General features: G+C 42.2%; 1 protein-coding gene across 1 annotated transcript in view; it reads left to right on the top strand.

The window, feature by feature from the left end:
- Positions 1-19,770, top strand: part of LOC145415017 (reelin-like) — a 492,696-nt gene that overhangs the window by 209,054 nt on the left and 263,872 nt on the right. Inside the window, exons 26-27 of the mRNA XM_080284434.1 lie at positions 13,711-13,925; positions 14,336-14,559. Coding sequence (XP_080140560.1) covers positions 13,711-13,925; positions 14,336-14,559 — 439 coding nt within the window. The remainder of the gene's footprint in view (positions 1-13,710; positions 13,926-14,335; positions 14,560-19,770) is intronic.

Raw genomic sequence — 19,770 nt, 5'->3', positions numbered from 1 at the left:
AGTCAAGGGCTTGTGTTTTGACACAACATTAAGAAATACAGGGCTCCTCATTGGTGTATGCCTCCTGACTGAAAGGACTCACGGGAAGCGTCTCCTTCATTTTTCATGTGGTCACCATGTTATGGAAATTGTTTTGGAAAAGGTTTTCATTGCACTGAAAATAACACCATCCTCATCTGGACCAGACACTGTCATCTTCAAATGCTTTAAGGAGAAATGGTCTTCGATTGATTTTGGTTCGCTTAATACAGCTGCTGGGATGCCAGAGGCTGCCTCGGTCAAAGACCGCACATTGCAGTTTGCAATGCAGAAACTAGAAGCCTGCCAACAAAGAAACGACAGCAGGGAGTTCCTGAAACTTGCCATTATATTCCTTGGTGGAACTCCAGCCAGAAGAATTCACATCCAGGCTCTTGGATGGCACTTCTTTGTTGCTGCAAAATATGGATGTTCAAGGCACAGCTCAAACTGAAGCCATCTGAAGGACGTGGAATGTTCAAGTTCCTCTTATTTGTAACAGACTTTTATATCCGAGCATGGTTTGAAGCCCCTGTGGCTGCTGAAACCCCTGCAAATGATCTGAACTTCCCGAAGGAGCTGCCAGAATACAGCAATCCAGTCATTGAGCAGGCAGCACTGATTGCATTCAGCCGACACCTCTGATACTTAAGTGAAACTATGGTGGGCCTTGCCTTCTTTGATCACAATGTTGGTCCACAGTAGAAGAGGCAGATGGTGAAAAACATGCAAAAAAAGAAGGATCTGAGGATTCACTCAACCAACTTGATGTCATTAGTAGATATGATGAGAAGCATCTCAACATTTTTGTGACAACGAATACGAAAGCATTCTTCACCATTCTTGGTCTGCCACAGTCATTCCTAGAGATGCCACCCGAAACATAAAAAGATAATGAGTTCAAGAATGCAGAGAGAGTAGTTCGGTCCCTGAAAGTTGTTGATACAGCAGAAAGGGGAGTGCAATTAATCCAGGACTTCAATGCTATTCTTACAAAAAGATGAAGTCCAAAAGCAGTTTCTACTCCAGGTCGTACAGGAGCATCGAGAACTGTATCTTGAATCGAAAAAAAAAGCACGACTGTTACTGGACTTACAACTGGAATAAAGAATGACTAAATGTTGAACAAATAGAACACTGAAGTCAGTTAAGTCACATATAATTTTAAAATATAAATTTGTTTAGTTCTGTATCAATATGGCATTAAATAATAAATGTGCAGTGGTTGTTTTTGCTGCTGTATGCCGGTAATTTAGTGACACTAGGTGATTTTTTTTCATGCATTGTGCAACCTCTATATATTGTTTATTTGAGTTGAAATTTCTGTGTAATAACTATAACCGGAGATCAAAATGCTGGGTTCTAATATGGAGAAAATAGACAGAAAAATTGGGGGGGCCACCATGTATACTGTACTCTCTCTCTCTGTCTCCCTCTCTCTCTCTCTCTCTCTCTCCCTCCCTCTCTCTAAGGTTGTCTAGTTGGAAGCTGCACCATGACAACGCCCCTACCCCTTCTTGTCAGTGACTTCAGGAATTTTTAGCCAAGCACAACATCCAGCAGATCCAGCAGGTTCCCTACTCACCAGACATGTTGCCGTGAAACTTCTGGTTATTCTCCAAGCTCAAAACTCTAGTGATGGGTTCCCGATTTGAGACGAGAAAAGAGATCATGAATGATTTCACATTTTATATATATATATATATATATATATATATATTAGACGCCCATCATCCAGTCATCTAGTCACATGATGTAATGCTGCCATCAGGTGACTGTACGCTGTGAATACCCAGATGGTTTCCTGTAACCTAGGAAACTATTTACTTTGTTGACTGGTAAACTTATAGCCGAATGGCTATTGGTGGTCAAGTTGATTTAGGCGCTCCACGTGAATGGGGTCAGGTAAGGTGTGGCTGTCGTTTATTTTTCACTTAATGCCTCTCTGAGTCGAGCGAGCCTGGTTTCCTTCGCCTTAAATTTCGGGACAGCAGCCTACCACCGTCCCCATACGTTCTTGCTGGTATATGTGTAAAATGGTGTGTGTGTGTGTGTGTAATTCACCGAGTCGGTCAGGATCACTTGATGGTCGTGATCGTCAGCTTTTACCCTCCCGGAAGGGAGCTGAGAGATCATATAGTCCGATCTAAGGGCAAGGCTGTGACCTTCACACACGCACACACCCATCCCCTTGCTTAAGGGGGACAGTAACCACCCACTTCGTCAGTGAAACTTTTCGTAACCTGAGCGAGGCGCGAACTCCCGTCTACCAGATGGCAAGCGAGAAAACGTTACCACTGCGCCAGAGAGCGGTGTGTGTGTGTGTGTGTGTGTGTGTGTGTGTGTGTGTGTGTGTGTGTGTGTGTGTGTGTGTGTGTGTGTGTGTGTGTGTGTGTGTGTGTGTGCCCTGCCAGAGATTGTTTTACTGATGAAAATGAAATTTTGCACAAAGGTAGACCTCTGCCCCGATCAGGTTTTAAGTAGGCTGGGATCAATGAAGATCTCCACATATAACCGGAGGGAGGCAGGCCAAAGGGTCCTCCTCTTCTGTTGTGGACGCACTGTAAATGTGGTTAGGGTGACTGAAATGGGTGGTGTAGGTGGGTGGGTGGTGTAGATAAGACAGTGACGTAGGTATGAGGATGGCTTACATGTGGATGTAGCGTAAATGCGACGGTGGTGTACGTGGGAAGGTGGTGTAGGTGGGAGGGTGGTGTAAGTAGAAGGGTGGTGTACTGTAGGTGGGAGGGTGGTTTAGGTGAGAGAGTGGTTTTGGTGGGAGGGTGGTGTAGTTGGGAGGATGGCGTAAATAGGAGGCTGGTGTAGATGGGAGGGTGGTGTAGGTGAGAGGATGGTATAGGTGGGAGGGTAGTGTAGGTGGGAGGATGGTGTAAGCAGAAGGGTGTTGTAGGAGCGTGGTATAGGTGAGAGAGTGGTCTACGTGGGTGGCTGGTGTATGTTAGAAGGTGATGTAGCCGGGAGGGTGGTGCAGGTGAGAAGGTGGTGTAGGTGGGAGGGTGATGTAGGTGGGAGGGTGGAGCAAGTGAGTGGGTGATGAAGTGAATGAAAAGGGTCACCGTATAAAAGAATGGGTTTGAAGATAAAGTGAAGTAGAGAAGGTGAGGAATATTGCCAGAATATTCACATAAAACGAAATTTTACGTAGAGGTTGACGTCGACTCTTATCAGGGCTTTGGCTGAAGGGCATTCGTGAGGATTTCTATCTACACTTGGACTAGTGGGACCCGTCACGCTGTCCCTCGTAAGTACTAAATTTATCAGTCTTGCGAAGCATGATGGTATCATTTTTGGCAACGCGCCACATACAGTTGCAAGAGATTCATTGTGTGTGTGTGTGTGTGTGTGTGTGTGTGTGTGTGTGTGTGTGTGTGTGTGTGTGTGTGTGTGTGTACTTTAACTCCTCCTCGACTGTTTGATGGATTTGAATGAAACTTCCCATTTGAGTTCGTTGGGTTCCTGGGAAGGCCTTCCACTACATACAATTTTCCTGTCATGATTATTAGGGGGGAGGGGGGTCAGCCCCGCATGCAAATAAAAAATAATAATAAAATAAAAACTCCAACAGTGAAAGGGTGCTGATGTGGCTTTGATGCCGGAGTATATGTTGCACAGTCGACTCTCATACATAATGCGATATTTGGGGAGCGTGACCTCCTCAGTGATCTTTGGGGGAACCTTCCCCTCTCCCAGAAATAAACACAGTCAGGAACAGGAGAAAGTGAGCAGATGGATTTCATCGCAACTTCTCCGGTCAGTTCATTTGGTTATTTGATAATGTCCTCTGTCATATAAAATTTATCATAATTTTTAGGGGGGTTAGCCCCCCTCCATAACTTATAAAAGATACAAAATAAGGGAAGGAGGGGAGATGTGACGCGTATTGTACAAAGGATTCTCATCCGTAATGTGATATTCGGGGAGCGTGGCTCCTCCCCAGTGATTCTTGTGGTCAGCCTCCCCTCCCAAAAATAAAATTATCAGAAAGAGGGGAAATATTTGAAGAAGCTTCCCAGGTGAGTTCGTCTGGTTATTGGGCAGGTCTTCTACCATACACTCTTACAATAACTGCCCCCTTCACCAAAAAAAAAAATAAATAAAAAAAAAAATAAAAAATAATGAAAAGGGGGAAGATATGACATCGATACCTTAGTACATATATACAATGGTCTATTATCCGTAATGCGATATTTGGAGAGCGTGTACCCCCAGCTATGCTTGGGGAGGGGGAGTGAATCTCCATTCCAAAAATAAAAGCGATTAGAAACAGGTGAGGGTCACCACATAGGTTTCAACGAAATCGGCACACACATCACAGGATTAGTTATGCTGTTTCCATGTTTCACTGAATGCACAGGGAGAAACTGAACACCGATATTTGGGAAGCATGACTCCCCCCACCCCTTCCCATCTATGATTCTTGGGGAGGTCAGCCCATAAGAAAGAAAAAAAAAATAGAGGAAAAATTTGAATGAAAGCTCCCAGGTGAATTCGTCTGGTTACTCCAAAGGTCTTCCAATATATACAGTTTTCCAAACACGATTTTTAGGGGTCATCCCCTCACCATATTAAAAATTCTTAGAAACAGTGAAGGAAGGGCAGATATGTCTTTCATTTCTTTGTATTTTGCATGTTGTACAATGGGCTCTCATATGTAATGCCATGTTTGGGAAGCATGAGCCCCTCAATGATTCTTAGGGAGTCAGTCCCCCTCCCGAAAATAAAAACGATCAGAAATAGGGGAAAAAAATGAATGGGATTTCCCAGGAGGTTTTGTTTGGTTACTGGGAAGGTCGTCCACTATATACATTTTTCCAACCCTGGTTTTTAGGAGGTCGGCCTTGTTCAGCAAATTGAAGATTATCAGAAATTTTAAAGGATGTCAGTTGTGGCTTTGTTATCTAAGTACATGTTGTACAATGGACTTTCATTCGTAATGCAATATTTGGGAAGCGTGATCCCCCAGTGATTCTTGGAGGGGTCAGCCTCCTCCCAAAAATAAAAACGATCAGAAATAGGGTGAAAGTGAGCACAGAAATATCAACGAAATCAGCATATACAGTATATCGCAGGATTGGGAATGCAGTTGCCATGTTTTCTCTGAATGCACATGAAGTAACTGCACATCTACTTTATTATTAACATGACAAGGGTCAGTGGATTGGATGGTGAAGGTGGGAGAGTGGTGTAGGTGAATGGCTGGTGTACGTGGGTGGGCTGCCGAGGCGGGTGTGTGGTGTAATTCGTTAGCTGGAGTGATTAAAAGGATTAACATTATAAATGATAGAGCAGAATGATAATGGCAGGAGGAAGGGAAGATGTGGAACGTAGTGTAAAATAATAGTGGTGACAGTGATAATAATGACAGTGACTGAAGATTGCTGTAAAATAATGAATGTTACATTAATTTATTCTGATTCCCGGGGGAAAGACTTCTAAACCTAAAGAGTACTCTGAAGTAGAGAGAAGAGAAGGCCGCTGCCTTCTGATACATCTGCTTTACTGAGGTAGACAAATAGTCAGATTAGGTTGCACAAGGACATGAAAAGTATAACATTTCCTTATCTGTGGCCACGTCTGGCGACATACATCACTACACTGGTGCTCGTTTCAAAAGCTTATTTTGCTACATAGGATCAACTAACATTACTTTTATAATATGAGGTCTGTTTAGAAAGTATCCGACCTCATTTTTTTTTTCTCATCAACCAGTTGGAGTAATGGGGTTTTGTATAGCGCAGAGCATGACCTTCGTGCACGTGCGTGATTAATGCCAGCCACCCCGTGTGAATCAGTGGCCATCAGTCAGCCCGTGTTCATGGTCGTGCACCTTTCTCACGTCACGTTCCCGCGCTCGTCACGATAACCGAAAAAGTCGAACAACATTACTGCATCAAATTTTGCCAAAAACTAGGTGGTACCCATGTTAAGACTATCAGGAAGATCCAGCAAGTTTTTGGGAATGAAGCAATGGGGGTAACGCAAATAAAGGAATGGTACGATTGCTTCAAAAATGGGCGAATGTCAGTCGAGAGCAATTTACGTCCTGGGAGGCCATCAACATACAGGAGTGCTGAAAATTTGAAGAAAGTCTGCGATTTGGTCATGGGAAATCGTCAGTTGACTGTCAGAGAAATTACTAATGAGATTGGAATCGGCGATGGATGAGCACACGAAATTTTAATGGGTGATTTGGGCATGTGAAGAGTTGCAATCAAGTTCATTCCAAAGCTCCTTTCACGTGAACAACATGCTCTGAGGATGAATGTTGCTCAAGACGTGCATGAGTGTGCTCGCGATCCAGACTTTCTGAAGACAGTTATTGCTGGAGATGAGACTGGGGTGTATGGGTACGACCCAGAAACCAAAGCACAGTCGTCCCGGTGGAAACATGCAGGATCATTAAAAAAAACACACACACACACACACGACAGGTCCGCAGCAAGGTGACATACATGTTGCGATTTTCTTTCCGACTACCGTGATGTTGTGTATTATGAATACGCACCAGAAGGTTAGACTGTCATCAGACATTAATACCTCGGCGTTATCCGTCGTCTTTGTGATGCATTTCGGCGGAAGTGACTAGACCTTTGGAAAGTGGCAAGTTGGAAGCTACACCATGACAACACCCCTGCCCCTTCTTGTCAGTGACTTCAGGAATTTTTAGCCAAGCACAACATCCAGCAGATCCAGCAGGTTCCCTACTCACCAGACATGTTGCCCGTGAAACTTCTGGTTATTCTCCAAGCTCAAAACTCCAGTGATGGGTTCCCGATTTGAGACGAGAAAAGAGATCATGACGAATGCGAGTAATCACCTGCAGGAAATACGAAAACTTACTTTGAAAAAATGTGTCAGGCGGTGGAAAGTACGCTGGGCTACGTGTGCCAAGTTAGAAGAGGCCGACTTTGAGGGGGATTAATGTCCTAGCTCAACAGGTTAGCTGTTTCATTTTTTTTTAAGAGCCTAAGGTCGGCTACTTCCTGCACAGACTCAGTATTTTCTGTAACTTCAGCTTCCCTGCTTTTGAAATAACTGTATTATCAATATCAAGACATTTTTTGAGAATCACTCTAGGTTTAGCTTTGCATTTCCTCCGGAATGCCTGAACTGTAGGGAGGGGGATGATTACACAGCACATCCCCTTTGACACAGATGTAGCGGGGATGGAGATATGACCCCCCCCCCAAACCTCCCCAGGATGTATGCCGGTAGTTACAGTGATGATATTAATACTGGAGATACTGAGAGTGGGGATAGTGTTTGAATGACAGTTTTACACCCGTGAAATCGAAATATTGGACACTGGTATACCACCACCCCAGTCATGTTTTAGAAAAGGTAGGACTCCTATGGAAGTCCGATGCAGTGCCGTTGTAATGGTGTGAGATGTTCCCTGTGGCTAATTGTCTCCAGGGCTTTGTGCGCATGCGAGGAAATTGATAAACTTGGAGACGTTGTCAGATGTCCCTTTCCCATTTCTAGCCGAGTTAGGCTGGGTTGGGTTATGGGTTGGGTTCTAGGTTTGGTTTGGTTAAGTTTGGGTTAGGTCAGGGTGCACATAACGTAGTATTTTTTTTCATAACTCACCACAGGGGAACAGCTCCTCACAGCTAATCTGTTGACAGATGTCCCCACAATTTCTGTGCATGATCACAACGCAGGAACCAGCTCGCCACGTGACACCGGCATGCATGGCCATAGCTTTTTATCCAGGGAATTCTGGGTAGCCATGATAGTATATATATATATATATATATATATATATATATATATATATATATATATCACACCATTACAACGGCACTGCATCGGACTTCCATAGGAGTCCTACCTTTCCTAAAACATGACTGGGGTGGTGGTATACCAGTGTCCGATATATATATATATATATATATATATATATATATATATATATATATATATATATATATATAATACTGTGTATACCATTGGGTACAGTATATATTGGCGGCCGGGAGGTGGGGGAGGACAGGCTGCTCTCCTGAATGAATTTTTGTGGAAGTTTAGCGTAATTTCCAGGTTTCCAATCAGTCACGAGAGAGAGAGAGAGATGCCATATAAAACACATTCGGTTATCACATGCTTGTTTATTTGTGTTAGCCTACACAGCGTTCGTACAGAGTCATTTCGTCATAAGGGAAAAGTTATTGATAATTCTCGTTCTGTCTTTTTATCGTCCATTTTGACCTTCACCCTTCATGTTGGAAAGATCTTATGCGTAGTTCTCAATGAATTCCTGATTGTTGTCTTGTGTTTCGAGGAGGAAAAATGGCAGAAAAGTTCAGTTTCGTGAATTTATATAAGCATAGTGGAGGAAGGGTATTGCATTGCTCAAGAATTAGGGTGAAGTCATGGAAATAACAGAAACGAGGAAAATACTCTGAAGGTTTGGAAGCACAATGATGTTAGGGAAGCACTGAAGCACAGTGAAGGTTGGTAATATAAAGAATAAACTTAGCAAAGCACAGTAAAGATATGGAAAAAAAAATGAAGGTGTATAGAGGTTAGAAACATTCGTGTTAAGGCTGTAGAATCATAAAGTGAGCAAGCATATATAGTGCAGAAACTACAGAACAAGTAAGCAGAATCTCAAAATTTTTGGTAGAGTACTGAAGTCTAAGGGAAGTTAAGTTTTTCTGAGGGATTAAGCTCGCTGCTTATGCGACGAGGGGGAAACCCTGAATATAAGCAAAAATAATATTCTGCAAATGAATGTGATCCTGGTCTTGATACTAATCTGTACACCAAATGTTGCAGACTCGGTGAAAGTTTGTCTTACCCTTAGCTTCCCCCTTTTACCTCCCTCTCTACTTTTCTTGACCCCTCCCCCCCGTTTTTTCTCTTTCTCTCTCAGTCTTTTTTCCTCTGCTTCACTGTTTCCCTTATCCTCTCTCTCTCTCTCTCTCTCTCTCTCTCTCTCTCTCTCTCTCTCTCTCTTGTGTTACAATAGTGTGGTTATCCTGCGTATAGGTGAGCGATCTACCTGACTGGCTGCAAGTGTAGTTTGTCCAGCGTAAATAAGGCTTCACTGCCCTACCAAGTGACCCGCCGACACGTCGTAAAAGTACCCTCTGTAATAAATACACCAGTCCCGTATGAAGGAGCCCTAGCATACTGAATATGGACGGTGAGTGTTAGCGCCGAAGTGGTGACGAGGAGGTTAATGGTCTGCAGGAGGACAACTGAGCCTTGGGAGCAGGCCGTGAAGCCTATGCCTAGAGTCGGACACATATAAAATAAAAAACACAGCTTGTTTAACATCTGTGAGTTTGGTTTGTAGATGTACAGTATGTTTGATTTCCAGCATTATACAGTATACCTTTGACATACGGTACTGAGAAAGAGACTTTATTTTTGTGTGATCACTGTGACTGAGTGTTGAGTGATTTAGACGGCGATCTTCGCTGCTTTAAGGAAAAAAAACGACTAATATCAAAAACAGTTTTATTTACTCCGGCGCCAACATCTCTTTGTCCTAGATACACCGTTACTTCTGCCGTTTCCCGCCAGAGGGCAAGACGAGGTACCCTAAGACTATAGGAATTTGTGTTTTCTGTATATTTTCCATCTCAGAATTAATTTTAGTATTACTGGATTAAGACAGTGTTTTTCACTATACCGGTGATCCATTATTTTATAATTGTAAACAGTAAATTAATGAAACAAGTGATTGCCTCAGCGTTTGTTTACAACTTCGACGCCAGTTGAGTTTTGTGTTATTGCCGAACAACTTTTTTCTATTTACACTAATTTTTACAGCGAAATATCTCTCCCATTTCTGTATAAGTAAGATAGATTGTATTATCGTGTGTTATGACTTTTCATTGTTCTTGTACTTCAGGTGACAGTATATATGTTTGTGCATTATATCACTGTGGTATGATTTCATTGGTGTTATATTTCAGGTCGTAGTATATTTTTGTTTCTTCGTTCCAGTTAACGGCTAGTTTTCCATTCTCTGCAACAGATTATTGATAAATCCTCTGCAGGTACATATTAACCAAAAAGGTAGCTGTTCCTGGACATTTTTAACAGCAATAAAACTCTTACCAGCAAAACTTTCACCTGTAACTATTGCATAAATTGTAATTGTTTTGCTAGCGGATTTTATAAAACTTACTGATTCATGTCCCAATATCTCTGCCAGGTGCTAATCAGTCATATTTGATTCTGTTTCTCCTATAAATCTTCGCAGTAACTTTGAATTTCTGAATGCGCAGAACATTATTTGTGTACCTGCTCTGGTAGTTTCACTGCATCCGTTTATGTGGACCCCATCTTTGGTTGCAGGATGTGCAAACCAAGTCAAAGCCTGCAAGATAAGCTGGCTGAGACAACAAACAAAATTAATAGTCTAACCCAGAAAGTTAATGTGCTGGAGTTCATTGCGAATAACGTCGGACACAGTGGAGAAGAGTGCCATTGCCAGGCCAACTGGTGTTGTCCAGGTTGACCATCCTCCTCCCACTGTAGTTACTTCTTCCCCCACCATACAGAATGAGTTCTGGCCATTGCGGATTGGTGCATGGTTTGCAAGAAAAAGGAACATCATTCCAGTAACCACATACGATAAATTTCAGATTCTTGCAGAAGTAAAGGAAGAGCCCCATGAGGCACGAGTTGTGGAATTTTGCGGCAGGGCACCCTCTAAACGAAAGTGTTTTTGTATTCCAGGTGCAGGAGTAAATGATGTAACAGGCTGTGGATGACGTTTTTGAGAATGCAGAAAATGGTAGCCTTGTTAATATTCATACAGGTACTAATGATGTTGGGCAAACCCAATCAGAGGACCTAATGAAGAAATTCAGAAAGATGATCGGGCACTACAAGGAAAAAACATTTTAATTTCAGGCATACTCCCAAGGGTTCATGCAGGGAATGTCTTCATTAGTAAAACATTTAGTATGAATAACAAGGTCAAATAACTTTGCATGCAGGAAGGCGTACAGTTCACCAACACACGGAACCACTTTTAAGAGCAGCGAATGCTATTTGCAAATGATGGACTACACCTTAATGCTATTGGTTCTACCCATCTCGGCCGTTTGCTCAGTGATGCAGTACGTTTTTTCCTGGAGAAAAAACAAGTATCATGGGAGATGAACATAGATATCATACGATCTGATATCTCAATAGGTAATGGTAGTTCCCCATATCAGAAAGGTATACACATTAAAGGTTTTCTTGTAAATGCACATAGTTTGCATAATAAATTTTCTGATTAAGAGGCTCTTTGCCTTTACTGATAATTATGATGTAATTGGTATAACAGAATTGTGGCTAAATACTGAGCAGAGAGATTTTCTAGCAGAATTCAGTTTACAAGTCTATCACATTTTCAGTAGTGAAAGGAAGAACGGAGTCGGGGGTGGTGTTGTTATATATTAAATCAGGAGTTCATTAAGTCATAATTATCAAATCATGTATTGAAAAGACTGACACTATGTATATTCAGCTTAGAAATGAATATTGTCATAAAATCACACTTGGGTTAACTTATCATCCACCCGGTCAGCCACTCAACATTGACAATGAAATCTACGATCAAATTGCTGAAATCTCTTGTATGCAAAGCTCCTTAATTTTAGCGATTTTAATCTACCAGTTCGAAATGGGGAGAAGCCTTATCCTCACACTCAGGGTTAGACTTATATACAAACTTGCAGGAAGGTTCATTGTATCAGTTTGTAAAATATCCGACATGTGGAACTAATGTCCTAGATCTTGTCTTAGTCACATCAAAAAATTAGGTGAGTAATGTTACTGTAGGGGAAGAGTTTAGTATAAGTGATCATTGCAAGGTTACATTTAACAATAAATTCAGTGAAGACAGGTCCAAGGCCATTTAAGTGCCCAACTGTAAGAGGGCTAAATTTATTGAATCAAAAATGGTGAAGTTCATTTTTAGAAACTGGTTTAATGTTTTATCAGTATTTGAGAGAAGTAAGATTTCATGAAAATGCAGATGGGAGTAAAATAATAATTAGTGCCGGTGCGCTGGTGAATTAAAAACTTTAATTGGTAGGAAAGTTTCAATATCTTGGTGAAGTGATAGAAATGAGAGGTAAATATGCAGAGCAAATGCAGAGTCGAGCGGCTCAAGGAAGAAATGTAAATAGCACTGCTAAGAGACAAAAAACTGGATCTGGGGACTGTAGAAGAACAGCGTGAAAGTTGTGTTAGTGCTCACGTGAATGTATGCGTGGGTATGTGACTTTAATATAGGATGGGACTGAAAATACATGAATGAAAACAGTTGAGACTGAACTCTTAATGAGGAGGTGCAGGTTGCGGTGGGCTAAACAGCATCAGAAACAGCTATTCATAGGTTTGGAGCGAGGTATTCTACTGATCGGAGTGCAAATGAGAGTGTGTTTAGGTATATAGTCATACAGATACGGTAGTTATGAAAGGTTGGTTAAAAGAGCATATATAAGTGTGGTTAAAGTTGGCAGGAGTGGCAGGCCAAGGCCATGCATTGATAGGATAAGTGATTAGTGAAAAAGGCGAGATACGGAGCTGTGCAGCAAAAGAATGGAGATGCACATGACAAGGACTGCATTCTTTTTCTTTAAACTGGGAGTTCTCTGAACATCTCTATTCCACAGGCACAAAAATATGTGCTGGTGGCTTGAAACCAAGATCATGAGATTGTGTGACCCATTTAACTGGATATTCTATACTGAAAGCTTTCCTACTGTTATGCTCTCTCTCTCTCTCTCTCTCTCTCTCTCTCTCTCTCTCTCTGGGCCATACGTAACCCATTTTCAGTGGAACACTGGTTTTCAATGATGAATCATGGAAGAAAATGAGTGCCTAAAAAAGAGGGTTGTAATTAGGGGGAGGCGGTGGCTCAGTCGGTAGAGATGTGGCTTGCAGTCCTACCGGAACAAGGAGCAAATCCCCGCTGGGGCAGGGAACAGTTTAGGATTTGAATTTCATAAAATCAGACTTTACTGATCTACCAGAAGACCCGCCATGTCGTAAAAGTAGCCCAGCTAATACCAATACACCTGTGCTGTATAAGACAACCCTAGCATGTATTCAATACGGACGGTGGGTGTTAGCGCCGAAGTGGTGACATGTAGAGGTGTATGGCATGTAGGAGGACTAGCCTACTGGGCCTTGGGAGCAGGCTGTGAAGCCTATGCCCAGAGTCGAACACTGAAAAAAAAAAAAAAAAAAAAAAGTTTATCGAGATTTTTTAACGTGTAACTCGCAACCACGGTCATTGCTTGTTGAAAATTTCCTTCATGGTTTGGAAGTTAATAGATCAAGGAATGCAACAGTGTGTGTGTGTGTGTGTGTGTGTGTGTGTGTGTGTGTGTGTGTGTGTGTGTGTGTGTGTGTGTGTGTTACAAACAGTTGATGTGTAATGATTATTCATTTTCATTTATTTCAACAAGATGCGAATGAATGTTTGAGTGGATGAGCAAATTGGGAGTGTGTCGTCCTGTCTCGGCTACCTCCATTTCCTTTGGGGAAGCAGTCTAGGTTGATAGATTTATTTGCCTTGTATTTGTGTTGAGGGGTTTTGTTGGTGTACAAATCTTTGCCGATATTAATAATTATCACTTGTACAGCATGGAAAGCTGTGATGATGATGATGATGATGATGATGATGATGATGATGTGTTTGTGGTTAAGGTACGTGTTGGTTGTGGCGAGGTGACGGTGCGGGATGGAGCGGTGACTTTGCAGTACAGCACTGATCTAGGCGTCAACTGGGCCACTCTACGGCCGGCCCAGTTCTCCACCCCAGTTGGCGCCCACGAACTACGCACCCCAACTGTCTACTATCCCAACACGGCCCGCAAGTGGACCAGAGTGATTGTGCCTCTTACTGACCTCCAGATATGTGGGTTAGTTTCTTGTATGCTGCGGTCATCAGACTACTGATCTGACAAGTATGATAATATGCATATCTATGAAAATTCTCACAAGGAAAAGCGATAACAGTTGTGCTAATCTATCGACAGTTACCCCAGACTTGTTCAATGGTTCTGATGTTCAGGGAAACCCAGGAAAACACGGGACCTCCCGTCCCTTCACACAGCGAGAATTTATACTGCATGCCTCACGATAGATCTTGTGACATGTTTCCTAAGCATATTTTTATGATATTATGTGGCCTATTATGAATAGCTTTTCTTAGTGGAGATTCAAGTTTTGCAGTTAGTCAAGTACTGATGATGCTGAACCTCTGCAAGTAACACATTATTAGTAGTGTTGCTAGAGGCCAGGAGATAATGACTGTATGCGTTGGTGACAGGCGTGTGAGGTTTAGGTGGTGGCAGGGGTGGTATGGTCCACGCGAAGCAGCTGTGCCATGGGCAGTGGACAACGTGTATATCGGGCCGGCATGCGTCCACCACTGTGCCGGCCACGGCTACTGCATCAACGGAGACTCATGCGTCTGTGACCATCACTACGACAGTAACCACACCTGTACCCTACTCACAGACAACAGCCGCACACTCAATGAAGACTTTGAAAGTAGGTGATCATAATTATCATACTACGATATATATATATATATATATATATATATATATATGTGTGTGTGTGTGTGTGTGTGTGTGTGTGTGTGATATTCATCATAATTGTAGTCACTGATATAATCACTTTTGTTTTGATGATGTCAGGGATGCCAAGTAAGTTACGATCACTAGATTCCAATTAACTGTTCACTTAAAATGGCTTAATAAATACGTAAATATGCAATACATTTCGTACAGAAAATATTTAGTCACGAAGTGCTTACCCAGGATACACTACACGGCACCAGTACATGCACTATACAGTAAAATACAGAGGTTCTCACGTCTGCCGTCTGAGCTGTTGTGCTAGATGACCCACCTGACGAATTAAGACTGCGGTGACAACGACGATGACGACGAGGCTGATGGTGATTATGATTAGCTATGCAGTTACCAATGACTGATGACTAGATGAGTAATGTGATGCATAGCAGCACGGCATGATGAGCTTATATTTCAAGCCCATCTCCTTTGTCGCCATCATCTCCGGGTGGACTATTCTCCGCGTTGCTCAAGGAGAATGGAGATGAATAGTAGGGGTAGGGATTTTGAATCTGGTAGAGTTAACTTGGGTGGGGACAGCTTGTGGCTCAGCTGATGTAGAGGAAGCATTACATGGGGCAAGAGCATCGGCAATTTATCCATCCTGCCCAAGAACATTGATATGGAAGTTTATGGGCGTTTCTGCTTCATAGCCACTAGGATGTTTTGTTAAGGGTGTCATGAGGGATGTGAAATATACTGAATATATCTCCACTACTTATGGGAGAAAAAAAAAAAGTCAACACTGACACGAGAGCTATCGACTTAGGAAATAAAGTAATTTTTATTTTATGCTGCCTTACTTCGCCGATTCTCTAAAGACGAGAATTTCACAAACTTTCTGAACAGTACACAGTGGAGACTAATCACTCATGGATGCTGAATTGTTGATACTGTCGGCCTCTTGAGAAAGTGTCCTTACCCCTGACAATCGATAATTAATACTAATAAAGACACTCTTGCTGATGCTAACTCCTGGCTGGCACAAAAAGATTCATGAATTAATATGAGAAAACTGACTTAACTACCAGTCGTGATTAATATATTAGAAGTTTGTGCAAACTGGGAGTAATAAACTAAAATAAGCACAATATGGAGAAATGAAACGCGATTCTTACATTTAATCAAGCCCCCCCCCAAAAAAAGAACTGTAAATTTATTAATTACAAACAAATTGAATTCTTACAAGATAACTCACCCAAACAACTAGCTAATACTCTTAAGCCTAGAAAACACAGAAAGAAAATACTGGTCGTGGAGAAAATGGAGTCGTGGCTGCGAAGAGACTAGGTAGCACTGCTACTCGGCGACTGTGCTGCGCATTGCTGACGTCCTCGGTTGTCGATCACCAATTCGATGGGAAGATGTGGGGGTCGTAGGACTGCTAGAGGCTGGGTGATAAGCCGCAAGATGGGGGTCTTCACAGCTCAGCACTGTTCTTAACACCCTCCTCCAGGGGCAGTACTACACCAACTGACTAATGTTCTCGCGCCAGCCACAAAGCAAAACATGATAACCGGATGTAGGTTTGGCTTAGCTTAATGGCTAAAGAGGCAGGGTGGAGAAACGATAAGTACACAAAATTATCACTCAGTAATGCGCCAAGAGCTGCATAAAAACAATCGCTTGTGAAACAATAACGAACGTTTTGAGAATCTCGATTGGAGCACTGTCGGGACGGTTAGCTGAGAGAATATTTCTGAGTTTGCACTAATTCATCTTGAGTTCCCATAATAATACAATGTTATGAATTTGTATAAAAACACAGTTTGTTAAATTCATGACAAAGGGGTTTGCGAGTTGTTGAGGGCTTGCATGACAATAAAGGCACAAATAATGCAGGATCCGTGTCATAGGTCATGTCGTTGAGTCTCCTGAGGGTAAAGAAGAACTCGCCCAAACGCTCCAAGGTCATGCTCTCTCCTTTTTTTTATTCTGTGCTCGTCTCTTTCTGCTTCTTCTTTCTTCACTTCTGTCAAATGAACCATCTCCAAATCCTCATCGTTTAGCTGTTTGTCGTGACCATTGAAGAGCTTAATGATTTCTTTCTCCAGCATGTCGCTGAACACATCACCAACCTCTTCACATGCGAGAGCCACTGTCCTCCGAACTGCCTCTGCAGTGACATACTGTAGTCTGCACATGCCTTTTGATAGGAACTGGTTCTCTTATCGAGTCACGCTGGCATGATGAAATCGACTTCTTTTCACGTTCTGTCTTCCTTCTTCCTAGCATTCGAAATTGAGACCATGGCGAATATTTAAAGTGGGTGTTGGTAGTATGTTCTTTCATTCACTTGTAAATTAATTTTCTAATCCTGACAGTTCATACCGATGGCATATAAAGAATGACACAGAATTATATTCAGCTCAACACTTCCACCTTCACATACGTTCATATGCAATAAGGAAATATAAGTCATGTTCCCACAGGAACATCATGAGAAGAAATGATAAAAAAATGACTACATGGTTATACATTCAGAGGATAACCACTAGTGTTCGCCAGACTCCCACTTCTCTAGAGTTATGTCACAGAAGAATGTGAAGTTTAGGATTGAGAGCTAGAAGGACCGATGTTAAAATCTGCCATTTCGAAAAAGAAACATATGAAGGATTAATTACTGAATTACAGTTTTCATATGCAAGCATACTTGGTTGAATGAAATGTGAATTGGTCGAGAAACATATTCCTTGAGAAGTTTTTTAATATTATGCCGCCTCTTTTGTCTTTGAGAAAACTCAAAACAAACAAAGCAACATATACATGCTTTGTTTTTCACTAACAGCTGAAACTTATTAAATACATCAAAAATATGTTTTTGAATGATGTCGAAGTAGAATAATTTTTCATCATCATCATCATCATCCGGACCTCCTTTCCCACCCTAGGGCAGGGTGAGGAGTAGCAACGTTCAGACAGCCTAAGTTTTGCTTCCATTCTTCTTCATCCAAGCCCACGGAATCCTGGCTCCATCATGTAGGCCAAAAAGCTTTCGCCACATTCTGTAGCTTCACATATACCTATCTGATAGAGACAGTCCGAATGCTGTCATGTTAAAAAGGGGTGCCAAATCCCTGGTTATGAGCTTCACACAAAATTCACCAACCAGCTCGGTCTATTGCTATCATCAGTTTACTGGGTTCGTCTGAATAATAAATTTAGTTTTTCCGTCTAAAGGACAAGGGCCCTACTAGCTAACATAATCTTTTAAATGGCTCTCACCCAGACTGTTGGCTCAGATGACACTGTCCTTCGTAGACCTGATGAAGTAGATGATATCCAGGTCGCCGCTACCTCTATCAAAAAGCTGAAATTTGTGGCATTGGCACTAATACTCGTAGACTCACTCCTTGAAATGAACTTTATAGTTCTTAACTGCATCAAAACTAAGGCAGTGCCTAGGTCAAAATCTGTCAAGATGGTTTGTTATGCAATGTAGATGTAGGAAACGTTTAATATTGTGGTAGTAGTAGTAGTAGTAGTTGTTCCCTAGGTAGTCTGGCCAAACAGCCCCGAGTCCCGAGGGAAGGCCATGGCCTAAACTAGGCTTGCCCACAGAACTCTCAAGGAGTGTGTGTTGTGTTGTTTGCACAAGCGATTGTGTGCAATGCAGTCTTCCACAATGTGCTTAATAATATGGGGTGCTGGATTGCATCCTGGACAGGCATCAGCGACTGAGCCATCCAGCCTCTTCAGGGCTGGATGATGTCCACATCTCAGCCTGGCCAGGTGGACCTTGCCCTCACGAGGGAGGTAGGATTCAGAAGAGTGGATATCAGGAGGCCGTGCATGCAGCTGTGTGTTGTCTTTTAGTGACTGAATGAAGCGACGAGTGATTTGAGTATCGAGATGCTTCTGGAAGCTTGTTTGAGGCGGACGAGGGGGGAGAGATGACAGTATTTGTGTATGATATCGTGTGCTGGTGTTGTTTTGATGTTCCATGATATGTGTGAATGTGCTGCCATGTTGTGTAGCGGATGGTGTGGGTTTGTGGAGGCTGCGGCAAGAATTTACGTGCCTCATGTCTAGATGATGCTTGACTTTGAGGAATTTGGTTTCTTGGTGTAGGTGGTCTGTAGGTGTAGTTGCTGTGCAGCCTGTGATTATTCTTAGGGCCTTGTTCTGTATGGTCTGTAGGGTGTTATAGTGTGTTTTAATGTGGTTAGAAGCCCAAGAAGGGCTTGCATAATTCTTCACGGAACATATATATTGTTTGTATACTGTGGTGGTAGTTTCTTTGTTGTGTCCGAATGTTGTATGGGCAAGTGACCTGAGGGCGTTGAGTCTTGGTGTTAATATATTTTTAATGTTCGTGATGTATTGCTTAAATGACACTAATGTATGTTACACCAAGGATTGTGTGTGTGTGTGTGTGTGTGTGTGTGTGTGTGTGTGTGTGTGTGAGTGTGTGTGTGGTAGGGGGGGTGTTGTTTATGGTGAGGTGTGGAATGTGACTATGTTCTGCTGTCCAGTTTGTGAAAAGGGTCACTGTAGATTTGGCTGGGGCTATATTGAGTCTGTTTGTGATGAACCATTCGTGTAGTGTGTTGAGGTAAGGTTGGAGGATGTGTGTGGCTGTGTTTGCATTTTAGTGTGTACATATAAGTGTTATGTCGTCTGCATAGGAAGCAATGTGTATCTGTGGTGTTTGCCGTGTGAGTACGTCGTGTTTACTATATATAAGTTAAAGAGTGTAGGGGACAAAACAGATCCTTGAGGGATGCCGTTTGTGAAGTTTCTGATGTTCGATGACTGACCGGCAAGTATTATGTGTGCACATCCGCCTGTCAAGTAGTTTGCTAGCCATCTTTTTGTGTTATTGTACATATTTGTGTTGAATATATTGTTTGTGAAGTTATGGCAGGGGATGGTATCAAAAGCTTTGCTAATGTCTAGTGTTACTAGTAGGGTGGGTCGAAAAGTAACCAACTTAGGGTTGTCAGGTTGAAACACAGTCAGAATGGTGCTCCATTACAATGACAATAACACTACGAAAAAAATGTTTCGATATATACGTGGCCATTCCAACAACTTGGATCTAAAAAATAGTTATTTCTCAAAAAACTTAGAAACACTTGCTATTTTCTTCGGATGAACTAAAATGCAATTTCTGTGTTAATTT

This window comes from Coenobita brevimanus, chromosome 101, assembly GCF_032717465.1.
Source record: "Coenobita brevimanus isolate Jiangsu-jjx chromosome 101, ASM3271746v2, whole genome shotgun sequence".
In the NCBI taxonomy this organism is placed as follows: domain Eukaryota; kingdom Metazoa; phylum Arthropoda; class Malacostraca; order Decapoda; family Coenobitidae; genus Coenobita; species Coenobita brevimanus.
Note: the sequence above shows the minus strand (reverse complement) of the source record. Positions and strands in the feature narration are given on the sequence as shown.